At 40.8% G+C, this 14,598-nt stretch overlaps 1 protein-coding gene across 2 annotated transcripts in view; it reads left to right on the top strand.

Annotated features, from left to right (window-relative positions):
* Window positions 1-14,598, top strand: part of LOC124545186 (sodium-coupled monocarboxylate transporter 1-like) — a 201,826-nt gene that overhangs the window by 89,085 nt on the left and 98,143 nt on the right. For both annotated transcript variants that reach the window (XM_047124046.1, XM_047124047.1), the window contains exons 6-7: window positions 1,012-1,079; window positions 9,552-9,706. In XM_047124046.1, the coding sequence (XP_046980002.1) occupies window positions 1,012-1,079; window positions 9,552-9,706 (223 nt within the window). The remainder of the gene's footprint in view (window positions 1-1,011; window positions 1,080-9,551; window positions 9,707-14,598) is intronic.

Genomic DNA, 14,598 nt, shown 5'->3' with positions numbered 1-14,598 from the left:
TCAGTTGCGAACTACCAAGACGTTTTCAAGAATAACTCTGAAATTATTTCTCGTGCTCCTTAATCACCTGACTTGGCTGGCTATTTTTCGCTTCTTGAAGGGAGGAAAGATGCACCGTGTCCACACATTCTTCATTCGTTTTGCTGTCGTGTGAGCGATTTTCGACTGGTCAAAACGGACTCCTAAACAATCGTTCGCAGGCGCCATGGAATCACGAAGTCGACAAGGAGATTACGTTGAAAAATTACAGAAATCTCAATTTTTGTATGACTGTTCTGTGAAAAAAAAATTGAAATTATCTGATTTTCGGAGACTGCTGGAGAAACGTTGAGACTGTTGCTGCCTAGTATACCTAGCGTTTCCTTGAGAAAGATTACTCTCGTTCGTTGGTTTACAAGGTTGTCAACGCCGTCATGTCTGATGGCTGCGTACAGACCTGCAAAAGGAAACGAAGCAAACGTTACAGGAGAAGCTATTGAAATAGCTATACTAGCGGTAGTGCACCACAACCGACGGACAAGCGCCTTGCATCAAAATTGTTGATCCCCGCGGAAAAGGACAGAACCTTTACTGAATTTCTGTTTCGCTGCCGCAGCTCAACACAAAAATTGTTCGTCACGTATCCATCTAGTCTACAAATGCCATATTAAGTGCTGAGTCATTATACCATATGTCGTATTGCACACCTCCAAAACTCTAATATGTCTATCACGTGTAACACGCAGAAGGGCATGTCAGTCATGAGTATGCCCTGATGAAGTCACTATTTCCTGAAAGGTAAATTAATAGATATGTAGCTGCTCTGTAAACAGGTATAACAATAATTTCAACAATATTCCTTATTAACTATTGCAGATAACAACTGCATACGACAGATAAAAATAAGTTGTTTGAAGGACTTTACCAGTTTAACAATCTTGGAGTGCAGAAAGAGAAACATGACACGCCTGTTGTATTATTCAATACGCTAGTAATCGCTACATCGTTTGTGTTTATCTCTCTATTTTTCAGTGACTGGCATCAACGTTCATGTAGTAACTCCGTTAGTCTGCGTGGTCTGCATATTCTACACTTGTGTGGTAAGTAAGAATTTGTATTGGGTATACCTTCTGAAAATATATCGCCTAGGCACACACTTTGTAATAGCCACGAATCATTCCTTAAGTACAAAGCCTACACTGCACTGATCTGTACCCATGCGACTTTTTTTAATATATTTATAGTGTGCGTTATTGATATGCATCGTGTAGTGAAAGTGTTCTACTCCTTCGGCAGTATATTAACATAATTACTGATTACAGATGAACGCAAGTAGTAACTGTATACTTAGGACATCTATAGTGAAAATGTTTCACTGGCTGGAAACTATTTGACATCACTTTTGCATCACACGATATTACTTGATACATCGTTTTTCTGATCGCATTGAATTCTACCTAGCGCCGGTAGCTTTATCACGTCACATTACTCACCTCACAATGGAAAAATCTGTGATCGTATCATTAAAAAACCACGCAACATAGATATACGGTACAAAGCATTTACACCGAAGTGCCAAAGAAACTAATGTAGGCATGCGTATCCAAACACAGAGATATGTAAACAGGCAAAATACGGCGCTGCGGTTGGCAACGCCTACATGAGACAACAAGTGCCTAACGCAGTTGTTAGATCAGATAATGCTACTACAATGGCAGATTATCAAGATTTAAGTGAGTTTGAACATGGTATTATAGACAGTGCAAGAGCAATGGCACACAGCATCACGGAGATTTGGATGAAGTGGGGATTTTCCCACACAACCAATTCTCGAGTGTACCGTGAATATCAGGATATCGGTAAAACATCAAAACTCCAACGTCGCAGCGGCCGGAATAAGATCTTGGAAGAACGGGACCAACGACGACTGAAGAGAATCGTTCAGCGTGACAGAAGTGCAACCTTTCCACAAATTGCTGCAGGTTTCAGTATTGGGTCATCAACCAGTGTTAGCATGCGAACCATTAAACGAAACATCACCGGTATGGGCTTTCTGAGCAGAACGCCCACTCGTGTGCTCTTGATGACTGCACGACACAAAACTTAACGCCTCGCTGGGCCCATAAGCTCCGACATTGGACTGTTGATGACTGGAAACATGTTGCTTGGTCGGACGAGTCTCGCTTCAAATTGTATCGAGCGGATGAACGTGTACGGGTATGTAGACAACCTCATGAATCTGTGGACTCTGCATGTCAGCAGAAGGCTGTTTAAGCCGGTGGAGGCTCTGAAACTGAGCGCGGCGTGTGCAGTTGGAGTGGTAGGGGACTCCTGATACGTCTAGATACGACTCTGACAGGTAACACGTACGTAAGCATTCTGCCTATTCACCTGCATCCATTCATGTCCTTTGTGCATTCAGAAGAACTTGGGCAATTCCAGAAGGTCAATGCGACACCCCAAACGTCCAGAACTGCTACATTGTGGCTCCAGGCACACTCTTCTGAGTTTAAACATTTCCACTGGCCACCAAACTCCGCAGACATGAACCTTATTCAGCACATCTGGGATGCCTTGTAACGTGCTGTTCAGAAGAGATCTCCACACCGTCTTACTCTTACGGAATTATGGACAGCCCTATAGGACTCATGGTGTCAGTTCCCTCCAGCATTACTTCAGACATTAGTTGAGCTCACGCTACGTTTTGTTGCGGGACTTCTGCGTACTCACGGGGGCCCTACACGATATTAGGCAGGTGTACCAGTTTCTTTGGCTCTTCAGTGTACAACATTAATGAAAATTAATCAATATGAAGAAGTATAGATGCACAGATCAGTCACATTAAGTGACTACTGGCTTTTTTCCACGTCAACGTGGAGTAACCACTCACAGGCGGAATGTGGCAGCGCTAGCTGTGGAGGGTATATGAAGCGTGTTGGGGGATGCAGACAACACTGCAGTCGTTGTCGTAATTTATCTGATTTCCAAACGGGCCGGATCAATAGTGTTTGGGCGAAGAGTGGAAGAATTTTCATAATGGATAAGTTTTGTAAACTGCTGTGGTTAATGTATTCCGTGCATGGCAAAACGGCCCTATCCAAAACGGGCACCAACGCAACTGTCGTGCACCATGGGCCATGTATGCCCGGTGAACGACAGCCGTGGAGATGTGCGCAGGGAAACAGGCTATGTGGCTATCAATACCAACATTTGATCATCGAACGTTGCTACATACAGTCTCTGCAGCAGGCATCTCTTCATGCACCCATTCTGACCTTTTTAGATGAATTATATTCTACGCCCCATTGGACCGATGGCCGTTGGCGTGCATGGCACTTCCAACAACCATAGGGAGGATCCAGACCGGGGAAGGGGGGCCGGGGAAGGGGGCATTATGGTTCGGGGAAAGTTTTGGAGGCGTTCTGTGGGTTACCTCGTCGTTCTGAAAGGCACAGTGGACCAACCCTTGTACGCATCCGGCCTTGGGGACTAAGTGAAGTGGCGTCTACCTGCAGGATAATGTAATGTGTCACACAGTTCACAGTACACGTATGTAGTTCAAAGACCACCATGATTAGTTTACCGTACACCCTCGGCCACCAAATTCCTTGTATTTGAACCCAATCAGGTATCTGTAGTTTCACTTCGATCGGGCTGTCCATGCTTTGGATTCTGAACCGAGAAACGTGACGCAACTTCCTCCTTCATTAGAGTTGGCGTGGCTCCACATCCCGTACCTTCCACAACCTCGCTGACACTCTTCCTGCACGTCTGCGCTGCAGAAGGCTGTTACTCATGCTTTTGACGTGTGGTCATATTAATGTGACTGAACGGTGTATATCGACATATGGTCACATCTAGATCATCCTAGGATCTAGAAAATAAAATAAATCCTGAGACGACCCAATAAAGTAGAGAGCCTAACGAGTGAACTACAAAAAGCAAATAGGAATATAGTAAAAAACACGAAATGTGTTAGAAAAATGGGGTGCGAAAAGTTTGTATGTCAAACGCTCATTTAAGGAAGTAAAATAAGTTTTAGAAAATAATTGGTAGTGGAGTGGTATAAGATACGAATGATAAGATTAGTGGAGTACTGTTTTTGCTGCAAGTATGTTTAGAGGAAGTCAGCGACATGCTTCATATAAGAACTAGATAAGAGTGTACATTGATTCTTTCATAAAATTATTCTGGTATGCTGCCACTATTGCAAGTGGTCATCAGCGTATGTGATACCGGTAACAAGAAAACAAGATTATACGACTTGGTCAACGCGTGCGATGTTTCACAAAAATATTGCCGTAGGCACTGAAGTGAAATAGATACGATGATGATAGGAGCTCAAAAAAACGAATCAAAATTCATGCAATGGGCAGTATTTGAACGCAGTTTTCCTTGTTTACTGGGCAGGTGTGCTAGCCATTACAGCACCATGGCGGTATAGGTAACGTAGCCTTTCAGAGATTAGAATACTCTCTTTCAATATAAGACAAGGACGATTTTCACACAGTAATCAACACGATGTAATTTATATATTTACTTTTCTTCTCAGTTCTCTTTAACTGATACTAGGATATCAACTAAGAGAGAAACTATTACTAATACTAGTACAGTTAAGACAATATTTCAACCACAACAATAATTAGTACCACTACATTTAGTAAACGTTGGATTCAAGTTAAAACACGGATGCTACTAATTTTTAAAACGAAACATTCATTCTTCTAAGTATTTTTAGCATCTTTACATTGTAGCCTTGAGTTGTAACGTACTACGTAATTTGATAAATAATAGAAAGGAAGGAATTTACAGTTTTAAATTCCCTTGACATATAACCAGGCACCAGATCTATAGAATGTTTTCGACAGGTGTTTTCCTGCTATATCCATATAAACACTGTGTCCCATTTATCTCAACGACCTAAACTAATTTTCATCCAGAAACGAAAAAGAGATATATCTTGTACCATGGAATTTTTTTAAAATTGCACCCTATATTTTTATTCGTTTTCAGGGCACACCGTTGAAGAAATGGTAGAAATGTTACGCAGTTATAGAGATGTAAGTTAGCGGAAAAGTAATGGCAATAATGCTTTCTTATTTACAATACGGATACATGTAGCACAGTTCCGTAGAGCTTTTAATTAATATGCTGCATTTATACCATTCGTTCGATGGAGGTGATCGCACAAACCGTCAACTGAAGAGGGTTAACTAAATGACTGATATGCATTTTCCATGCGCTTCCATTTGTTTACTGTCAAATCTAGCAAGTGAACGAGTTACACCACTGTGATCTAATACCGGAGAGTGAAAGTTAATTTTGTGTTCCGCTTGTAATACCGTTATGTTTACGTACACCGCAATACGTTTCTGAACAGGGCGGGAGGAGAGAAAGTGATTTATCGAATAACGAACATAGGGTTCTATTAGAAATTTCGTACTGCTCTTCATGTCTTGGTAAGGAACGTAGTTACAAAAATGCTAAACAATATTTGTTTGACGCATTTTTTTATTTTGCTTCTGAACAAAAAGTTGCCTGGGGTTGTCATGAAAAATGGGACGCACTGTAAAGCGAATTTCTAGAATTTTCTACCATCAATATTCAGGCAACCCATTGGTGTATAATAAAGTGTGCGCCACCATTCGTTGTTTCGCTATTGTATTTCCAACAGGGTATCTCTCTTTTTGTGATTGTAATTTACGTAAGATCTCACTTCAGTAAGGCTGTAGCAGCCCTTAATATTAACCTATTATATGGCAGGTCTGGTTGATTTTGTTTCTTAACTTCGTTGACACATTAGTGACAGACTAGAAATCAGGTCTGGGATTTTTTTCTGTTTATCTCTTCTTTCACCTCTGAAACCAATGTTGCAAATGAAAAGTCTCACCGTGGTTGTGGGTCAATCTTCAACTGTCTAGGTCTGTGGAGGGCAATCCCATGTCCCATACAAACCTCACAAAAACGTCACTAATTGTTTTGCGACGTTTTAGTGAATTTTTTATCCCTGAAAAACTACATGTTTCAATCATGGATTTACAAGAGCTCTAAAAATCACTGTAGCGAACATATAGTCTCCTTTTTATAAATTGTCGTTTTATATTTTTTAAGGTTTTATACTTTCAATGTTTTTTTTAAATTTGTAATATTTAATGATATTTCATGAGTTCTAGGTCCTCTGCGTAGTTGCACTGCTATAATTCTGCATTATTTACGTCTTTCACTAGTTATACATCCGTTGATTCAGGCCTATAATTTTAATTTTAACAAAAAAATTTGGTACAATTTTTATGCCTATGCTTTGAGAGTAAGACCTTATGAACTTACGCTTTCAAAGTTACACACACTGAAAATGTTGAGGCACTAATTCACTTTTCGCTACTTCACTTGCACTTTTGTACCCTACTGTTTCATCCCCTTTTACAGTTTCGTGCGTCCATTGTCGTATTTTAACAGATGAGATTTTCCACAATTGACTTTTGGCAGTTTTAGTATGAGCCAGTCCGTTGTTAAGCCCATAGCTCCCTGCCACTAACCCTCCTTCTACCCCTCCCCCCCCCCCCCCCCCCCTCACTCCCTTCACCTCTTTGACAGCTCTCAATCTGCTAGTTCAATTTTTCAATTTTATTTATTTTATGTCGATTACATTTTACACACGCATTATCCTACACTATAAGCATTTTATGGAGAATTTTTACATAATTATACTTTCTATAAAGTTAGCACGACCGTTTTTGTTAAGCTCATGATATCCATTTCCCTTGCCCAATCAGCCTCGCTCCATTTCGCCTCCTGCCTTCCCTTTTCCGCTGTCCATTACCTCCAGCATATACCCGTTTAAAACACTGACCGCAGTTGCAAGATACAGCACTCTGATATGTGGTTCTGACTGGACCAGACGGGTTGCTGACCCTACTAAATTTTTAGTTCTATTTTTTTCTATATCTGAAGATGTTCATGAGTGATCGAATCATGTAGTCTAACTAAAAACATGCAACCGGGGCTGAGCAATAAATGAGAATTATCTTAAAGCTCTAAAATAATTTATTTAGAAAATATTTATTTATTATTCATATGTGACAAATATAACAGACGCCACCTGCTGTATGTTGTCTTTCTGGCTACATGAATAATGTCGGTGCTGCTCTGAAGCAGCACCTAAATTTTTCTCGTTAACAGAACCGGTCACTACCGTCACTTATATGGTCAAGTACGATTTTATGTATGGCATTTAACGTTGTTGTATGCCTTAGACTATACTTTAGTTATTGAATTTATTTATTTAGCGTATTGCTAATACTGACAAATCAAAAAATTAAATTATGTATACATATGTACATATTTACACACAAGAAACTTGTTTGGCTTTACAACTGAATATCTAGTCCTTCAATCCAGCGCACTGCATCTGGAATTGCTAGCAGGAAGTCCTCTTCAGTACCGTGATAGGCTCGAATCCTGCATTCACTGATAATGTTAGAAACAGTCTGGTGTGGAGTCCTGCAGTCACACGCTGGATTACGCAGCCTGTTCCACTTAAAGAGAACACCCCTGCATCGGCAAGGCTGGTACGGAGTCTGTTGAGGGTAATCCAGGTCTTGCGTGGTAGGTCGAATCCACTTGGAAGTTCAACACCTGAGAAGATGTCTGTCATTGCTTCCCACCGACCTTTCCATTCTTCAAATGGTTTGAAATCCTTAGCAACCACGTCAGCAGCATCGCACATAGTTGCATGGCGTGATTTCAGGATCTCACGATTTAAAAGTGGCAGGTCGCTTTGCACAGGTAGGTTAGAATTCCTAGAGATCTTGTGGAATTCCCTCATGAGGGCATTACATCTGCGTAGATCAGGAGGCATTATACCAGTTAACAGTGGACGCCAATAAACTGGAGTAGCTCTGATTGCGCCAGATATTAGGCACACTGTCGTATTCAGCTGGGTGCCAATAAGCCTTGTATGATGACTGTTCATCCAAACAGGTGCACAATTCTCAGCACTTGAGTACACCAAACCCAGAGCTGAAGATCGCAGGCTGGTTGCAGGAGATCCCCAGGTAGTTCCGCACAGCTTATGGAGAATATTGTTCCGAGTCCTCAACTTTTGAGCGAAGTTAAGAAAGCGTTGTTTGAAGCATAGTGTACGGTCCAGGATAACACCAAGATATTTTGGGTTCCAATTATGACGAATAATTCTGCCTCTGTAACGTACTTCCAGTTTTACGTTCACCAACCGTTTATTTAAATGGAAGCAACATAAAAAAATGGTTCAAATGGCTCTGAGCACTATGGGTCTTAACATCTGAGGTCATCAGTCCCCTGGAACTTAGAACTACTTAAACCTAACTAACCTAAGGACATCACATTCATTCATGCCCGAGGCAGGATTCGGACGTGCGACCGTAGCGGTCACGCGGTTCCAGACTGAAGCTCCTTGAACCGCTCGGTCACAACGTCCGGAGGAATCAACACACTTCTGTTTTATTCACACTGGGTTGGAGTCTCCACATTTTGAAGTAATTATCTAAAACAGACAGGTCATTGGTTAGAATCTCTTCTGTTGTCTTCATTTCCTGGTGTTGTACAGCTAGAGTCAGGTCATCGGCCTAGCACAATTTTCTGGACGAAGTATCAGGTAGATCAGATGGATAAAGATTCAACAGCAATGGTGAGAGAACTGATCCTGGGGGCAATCCGTTGTTTAGCTTCCTCTCCTTACTTACGTTGCTTCCAGTGATTACCTGAAACTTCCGATTGCTTAGCGTTCCGTTAATCAGTCGAGCCATTTTCCTGCCGGGTATGAAGTAGATAAGGCCTTAGCTCCACACAATGTCAAAGGCGGCAGTTAGGTCAATAAACGCCAAAGATGTTTTCTGCTTCATTTGGCATCCTGACTCTATGAAGGATGCGAGAGACAATACTTGGTCGCAGCAGCTACGCCCTAAACGATCAACTGGAACATTCTCTAGCCATTCTAAAAGCTTGTAGCAGCAGCTAAGAAGAGCAATGGGGTTGATAGTTTTCTACCGTGTTGCTGGGTTTTGCCAGGTTTCAGAACAGATAGAATCTTCGCCTTTTAAAATTCCAATGGAAGTTTAACATTCAGCAGGATGTCAGTGAAGAATTCTGCCTGTCATTTCTTAGCTTTTCCTCCCATATGGATCAGGTATTCTGGATGGGTACCATCGAATCCATGTGCCTTAAGAGGTTTGAGGTCCTTCAGTCCAGGGTCATTGTCTAAAACTGTGAAGGAACGGACATACTCAGCCGTCTTTTTCAGTTATGAATATTTTTTGTATCTGCGGATCTAAAGATGGTTCATGTGGAAAATACATGTAGTCTCGAAGAACAATGAAATCTGTTACCTGTTTCAGATGCTACAGCAACCACTTCCAGATCATATTACTGCCATCGAAGAATGAAGTCGTAAGACAAACTAAACCGGTAGTAGCTTGTAATAATTGTGTGATTTTGTCGCTTGAATAAAACAAATGATCACCGTAGACTTCAGCATCGCGCCACCATACCGCAATTTACAAATATGAAATTCAGCGCCTCGTTAATTCTTGTTTCAGGGCGGACTCAAGGCTGTCGTGTGGACAGACGTCATACAGACCGGGTCGATGTTTGCGGCCGTCATCCTGGTTGTTGTCAAGGGAACCGTGGACGTGGGCGGGCTTGGTGTCGTCTGGCAAAGGAATGCGGACACCGGCAGGATGGAACTACCCGAGTAAGCGGTCCAAGCGCGTAGTGCCGACACTTGACAACCTGTAGTGCTACACGTAAGAGTGCGTAGTTAACGGCACACTTACCTGTCGTTAACGATTTGTCCACTTAAAAATTGGAAATTTGTGGTAAGTTCTATGGGACCAGACAGCTGAGGTCATCGGTCCCTAGGCTTACACACTACTTAATCTAACTTAAACTAACTTACACTGAGGACAACACACACACCCATGCCCAAGGCAGGACTCGAATCTCCGACGGTGGGGGGAGCCGTGCGAACCGTGGCAAGGCGCCTGAGACCGCACGGCTACCCCACGCGGCTTGCCTAGTTAAATGTTCACTTGCTGTTACACAGGCTGTAATAAAAATACAAGACAGAAATGGCGGCCACATTTCTCACACATAGACGAAGAAATTATGATATATGAACATGGGTCTTGTAGCAGCCCTTTTTCTGTTTTCGCTTTTTCGTCTAATAGGTGAAAGTTTGATTTTATTTTTTACACATTGACTGTCATTGAAGGGTTTTACTTTTATTTAATATTGTCCCGGCTAAGTATCAGTTTGATTACTTTTAAAACCCAATGTTAAACGTGGGTCACTACACGTATAGTCTTCCCAGCTCTGAGAAAAAAAAAATTTGGTAGCTTTACTACCAATGTTTACAGACGACGATACTTTAACCTTTCGTTCAATTGTTTTAGTTACGAATCGCTATTTTGTTCTAGGCATAGATCACGTAACCTTAACGTTTATTAATCTAAGTTAAATTAATGTTCAAGACTTGTATTATGTTTCAAATTAACAACGTCAGTTTATTGACAAGAATTATCAATAAATAGGTTCTCTCATACGATCTCATTCAAAGAAGTTCTTTAATTAGATGTCTAAAGAGGATTCCCGCTAGCACCAGAGATGTTAGATAATATCCTGCACTTTCGGTAAATAAGTTATTTCTATTTAATATCCGCAAACTGTCATTAACTATGATCACTAGTCGTGTGAAGTTTAAGTTTCCCACTATCACAATTCAAAGTCCGAATCCGATTAAAATTCTCAATTCAGTAGAGCGTTTAAATATTCACAAAATTGACATTAAAGCCAAAGAGATTACTATTCACCTCTCCGTTTATCTAATCTGATAAATGTCCAAATTAAAATCTTGAATTGACAATCCTCAAAAACAATCTCGTCACAATCTATTCTTAATCCCTGTTTAATTAAGTCCCAATTGTTGTTCTCTAAAGCTGTAAGTCCTAAATAACTTCCGAACTAGAACAGACTAGAGACTGGAGTATCGTAATTACAACGTATGGCTATTTATACTTAAATAAACACTATCTTTGGTGTCCCAGACCTACGTTCTATGACTATAATATTGATTTTCTTACGTATTGGAATGACTAATATTTTAATATTTTCTACCGCTAGTCCCCCTTCCCATGTTTTTAAAATTTATTATTAAATTTTCCTTTTCTTTTCTATTGCTTTCTGTACTAGATATTTCCCTCTATTTGTTTTTTATTTATTTTTCGTAATTACTACTTGTGGAGGAACTTGGGTCATTTTGTGAATTGATATTTTCAGGACATGGGAGCTAGTGTGTGAGCTATTTTTGTTTTTTCAACACCGAGAGGCGCTGTAGGTGTTATAGTCTGGAAACGCTTTGTTTCCATGTTGCAACTCATTTTCTCCAACTCATTAATCATGGGAAACACACAAGAAGAGAGTGTTAGAATCATGGGGAACATGCACGGCTTGGTGACCTCTCGTTAGTTGTGCAACCCCAGTGTTTCGTTTTACACGTCTCTGTTCCCGTGGGTCGTACTTCATTGATTGTTTACAGGTAATCTCAAGTGTTCCAGCGACCGTTGCAAACACATGGGTTACAACGCAGAGTTAGCCACAGAGCTGGCTCATGTAAGGGCAGTGCACACAAATGAAGAGATGGCAGATAGCCATCTGATTCATGGATTAGGTGACAGAGATCGCGCTCAGAGCTTGCATAGGCAGAGGTGGACCAATCGCCTGACATCCACGCTGTCCTGACCTAAGCCCACTGGACTTTTATTTCTTGAAGCATTTGAAAGCTCTTGTGTACCGAACCCCAGCACAAGATATGTGCCCATAGTACGAAATATAATCACGGAGGGTCCGCAGCTCGTGGTCGTGCGGTAGCGTTCTCGCTTTCCGCGCCCGGGTTCCCGCGTTCGATTTCCGGCGAGGTCAGGGATTTTCTCTGCCTCGTGATGACTTGGTGTTGAGTGATGTCCTTAGGTTAGTTAGGTTTAAGTAGTTCTAAGTTCTAGGGGACTGATGACCATAGATGTTGAGTCCCATCGTGCTTAGAGCCATTTAATCACGGAGGGCTTATTGAACATCTCCTGTGAGAAAGAGTTGCATGTGGTATGCTAGTGGATTCTGTTCGTGTGCGGCGTTTCCAGACTCATGTCCATATCACATAAAGTCCTCGTGTACTTGTGAGAAATGTGCCCTGCAACTTTTCCCATACGTTTTTGTTACACCCTCTACATGCATCACGTGTCAGTACCTTTGTTTTCTCTCTGCCTCTCTCTTTTGTATCTTGTTAACTGTGTCGACAATGGCTTTGTGTCTGGAACGTGACATCTGTTAATACATTATTTGATCTGTAAAGCTACAAAGAGCATTACATTTTTAATTCACTGTATCAGTTTTAAACAGTGCAATTCGTAGCAGTACAAAACAAATAAATTACCTTAAAAACGCCTATTACCTATCAGCTGACTTTTATTTAAACTTTAATATCTGCAGATTTTGGTTTGGACCATCTTCACAAGATACCTAAGCACAAAGTGGAAAAAGTAATAAGTATGAAAAATATGAAACAAAAAATTCGTAATACGAGCATAAACATAATCTGTTCATGAATACTTACAAAACAAAAGCAGATCAGGTGAATACATACGATAGGTCATTTTCTTTTCTGGCTGACGGAAAATCCTAAACGTTATAATAGGTATAAAAAGAACGAAACTTGTTCTACAAAAGTCTGACAGAGATATGCTCAACGTAACAACAGTTAACCTAATATGCTTAATTCCACTAGAATGTTTTCCAAATTTATAATATCTGCTTCTTATCAGCTGTTAACGTCTTCAAGATATGACTTCCGTACATATCTATAAAATGTGTTTTTATATCATTATTCGCTCGTGGTGCAGTGGCTATAACCCGTTCATCATAAGCATCAACCTGGTATAAACAAACACAAACGTGATGATTGGTCAGAAGCCGCAGCACACGTACACTGGTATCATTATGCTCTTGGAAGTAGGTCCCAGTTATGTATTAGATATATCATTACTAATCTACGTCAAATGAAACTTTAATACTCTCAAATTTATTAACAGTCATCAATGTTTTTCTTCACCATGCGTTAGCTACGTAGTCTTTTTCTTTTTTTTCAAAAATCGTGTACAGTCACGGCCTCCGCAGCATTGTGCTCTGATTGTCGCGCTGTTAATGTGCAGTATAAAAATGGCTGAGGTTGCTTTCTGATCTGTAGAGAAACATGCACGTGGAACACGGTTAAATGATGCCGAGAAATAGGCTGTCCCTAATGTTTTTCATAAATTTATGGAGATAATCGGCTTTGTAGTTTTCCCAGTGTTGTATATGATGCAATTGGTATTCAAACCCACATAGATCGTGTAGTGCAATCTGTAGCGTAATAGAATGCGAAACAAATGCGGTTATTCGTGCGTTGGTTTAAATCATCCCGATTTTTTTTTCCTCGTTCAGTTTGAAATACCTACGGCTCGTAATGATGAAACTCATTATTTATTATGAGTAATACATGTCTTATTATTCCTAATTACATATTGGAAGTGAAATTCCCATTTCCATTTCAAATACAAATTATTAATTATCGATGTTTTATGAAAGACTGTTAATAAAAGTTGTTTAGATTAAGAAAACATAACAATTTAATTTTTAGGGCAAGAATGAAAATCCAAATCCCCTTTATTTCGACTATTTCCATCGTTTTCTACCACGGAGGTAGATGAGTATCGTAGAAACTTGAAAAACACATCAAACAAATGCTGCATTTCTACATTTGCTACTGTACCATTATAATATGAACCCAGCAGAACTGATCTGGACCCAAGTTGCGGGATTTGGCTCGAGAAGTAACAAGACTGTTAAGCTGCCAGACGTACTGGAATTAACGCACGCAGCTTTTTCACACGTCACTGCCGAACTCTGGCGGGATATAGAACGGCTCGTCATACAAGAAGAGAAAACGTTGTGCGTGGTTGGCCTCGTGTGTTCTGTTGTTGATAGGCTCTTTATCAACGTAGCAGGTGACACAGAACTGAAACGTATTTCTCAGATTCAGATAAGGAAGGGGCTAAGAGTTTACCAGACGACAGACTGTAAGCAATACCTCCAGTGGCTACAATATTCAACGATACGGTGAAATCCTTCAATCCACTCTTAAGTTACACACAATTTATGCAGAAAAATTACCCTGTGGGTAAGTCAGGAATTATCATCATTCTTAATTACAGTAGTACGGTAACGTGTTCCCGTGTTCGTCTAGTCGTGCAAGGAGCGTATTGCGGGAGATTTGCAGTGTATTATTTCATTCCGTGTAAAAATTAAATGACATGTATTGCTCCTCTGCTCGTGTCTTTTTACGTGTGAACTGTAGCTAGCCACATCACTGCAGGCTATCTGTAACAGCTGACCGGCCAGTGCTGTCAAAGATAAATGCGCCGGTAAAGCTGTTGTCCCGTACTATCGCTAAGTCGATGCGCGCGTAACGCACAGCACAAAACGTACCCTTATTATCGTACTTGACGGTACTCGAGACAGCTTGGCTGCAGTCCCGTGTGAAACGGAAATCCAAAG

The sequence above is a fragment of the Schistocerca americana genome, chromosome 8 (genome assembly GCF_021461395.2).
Source record: "Schistocerca americana isolate TAMUIC-IGC-003095 chromosome 8, iqSchAmer2.1, whole genome shotgun sequence".
Classification (NCBI taxonomy): Eukaryota; Metazoa; Arthropoda; class Insecta; order Orthoptera; family Acrididae; genus Schistocerca; species Schistocerca americana.
Note: the sequence above shows the minus strand (reverse complement) of the source record. Positions and strands in the feature narration are given on the sequence as shown.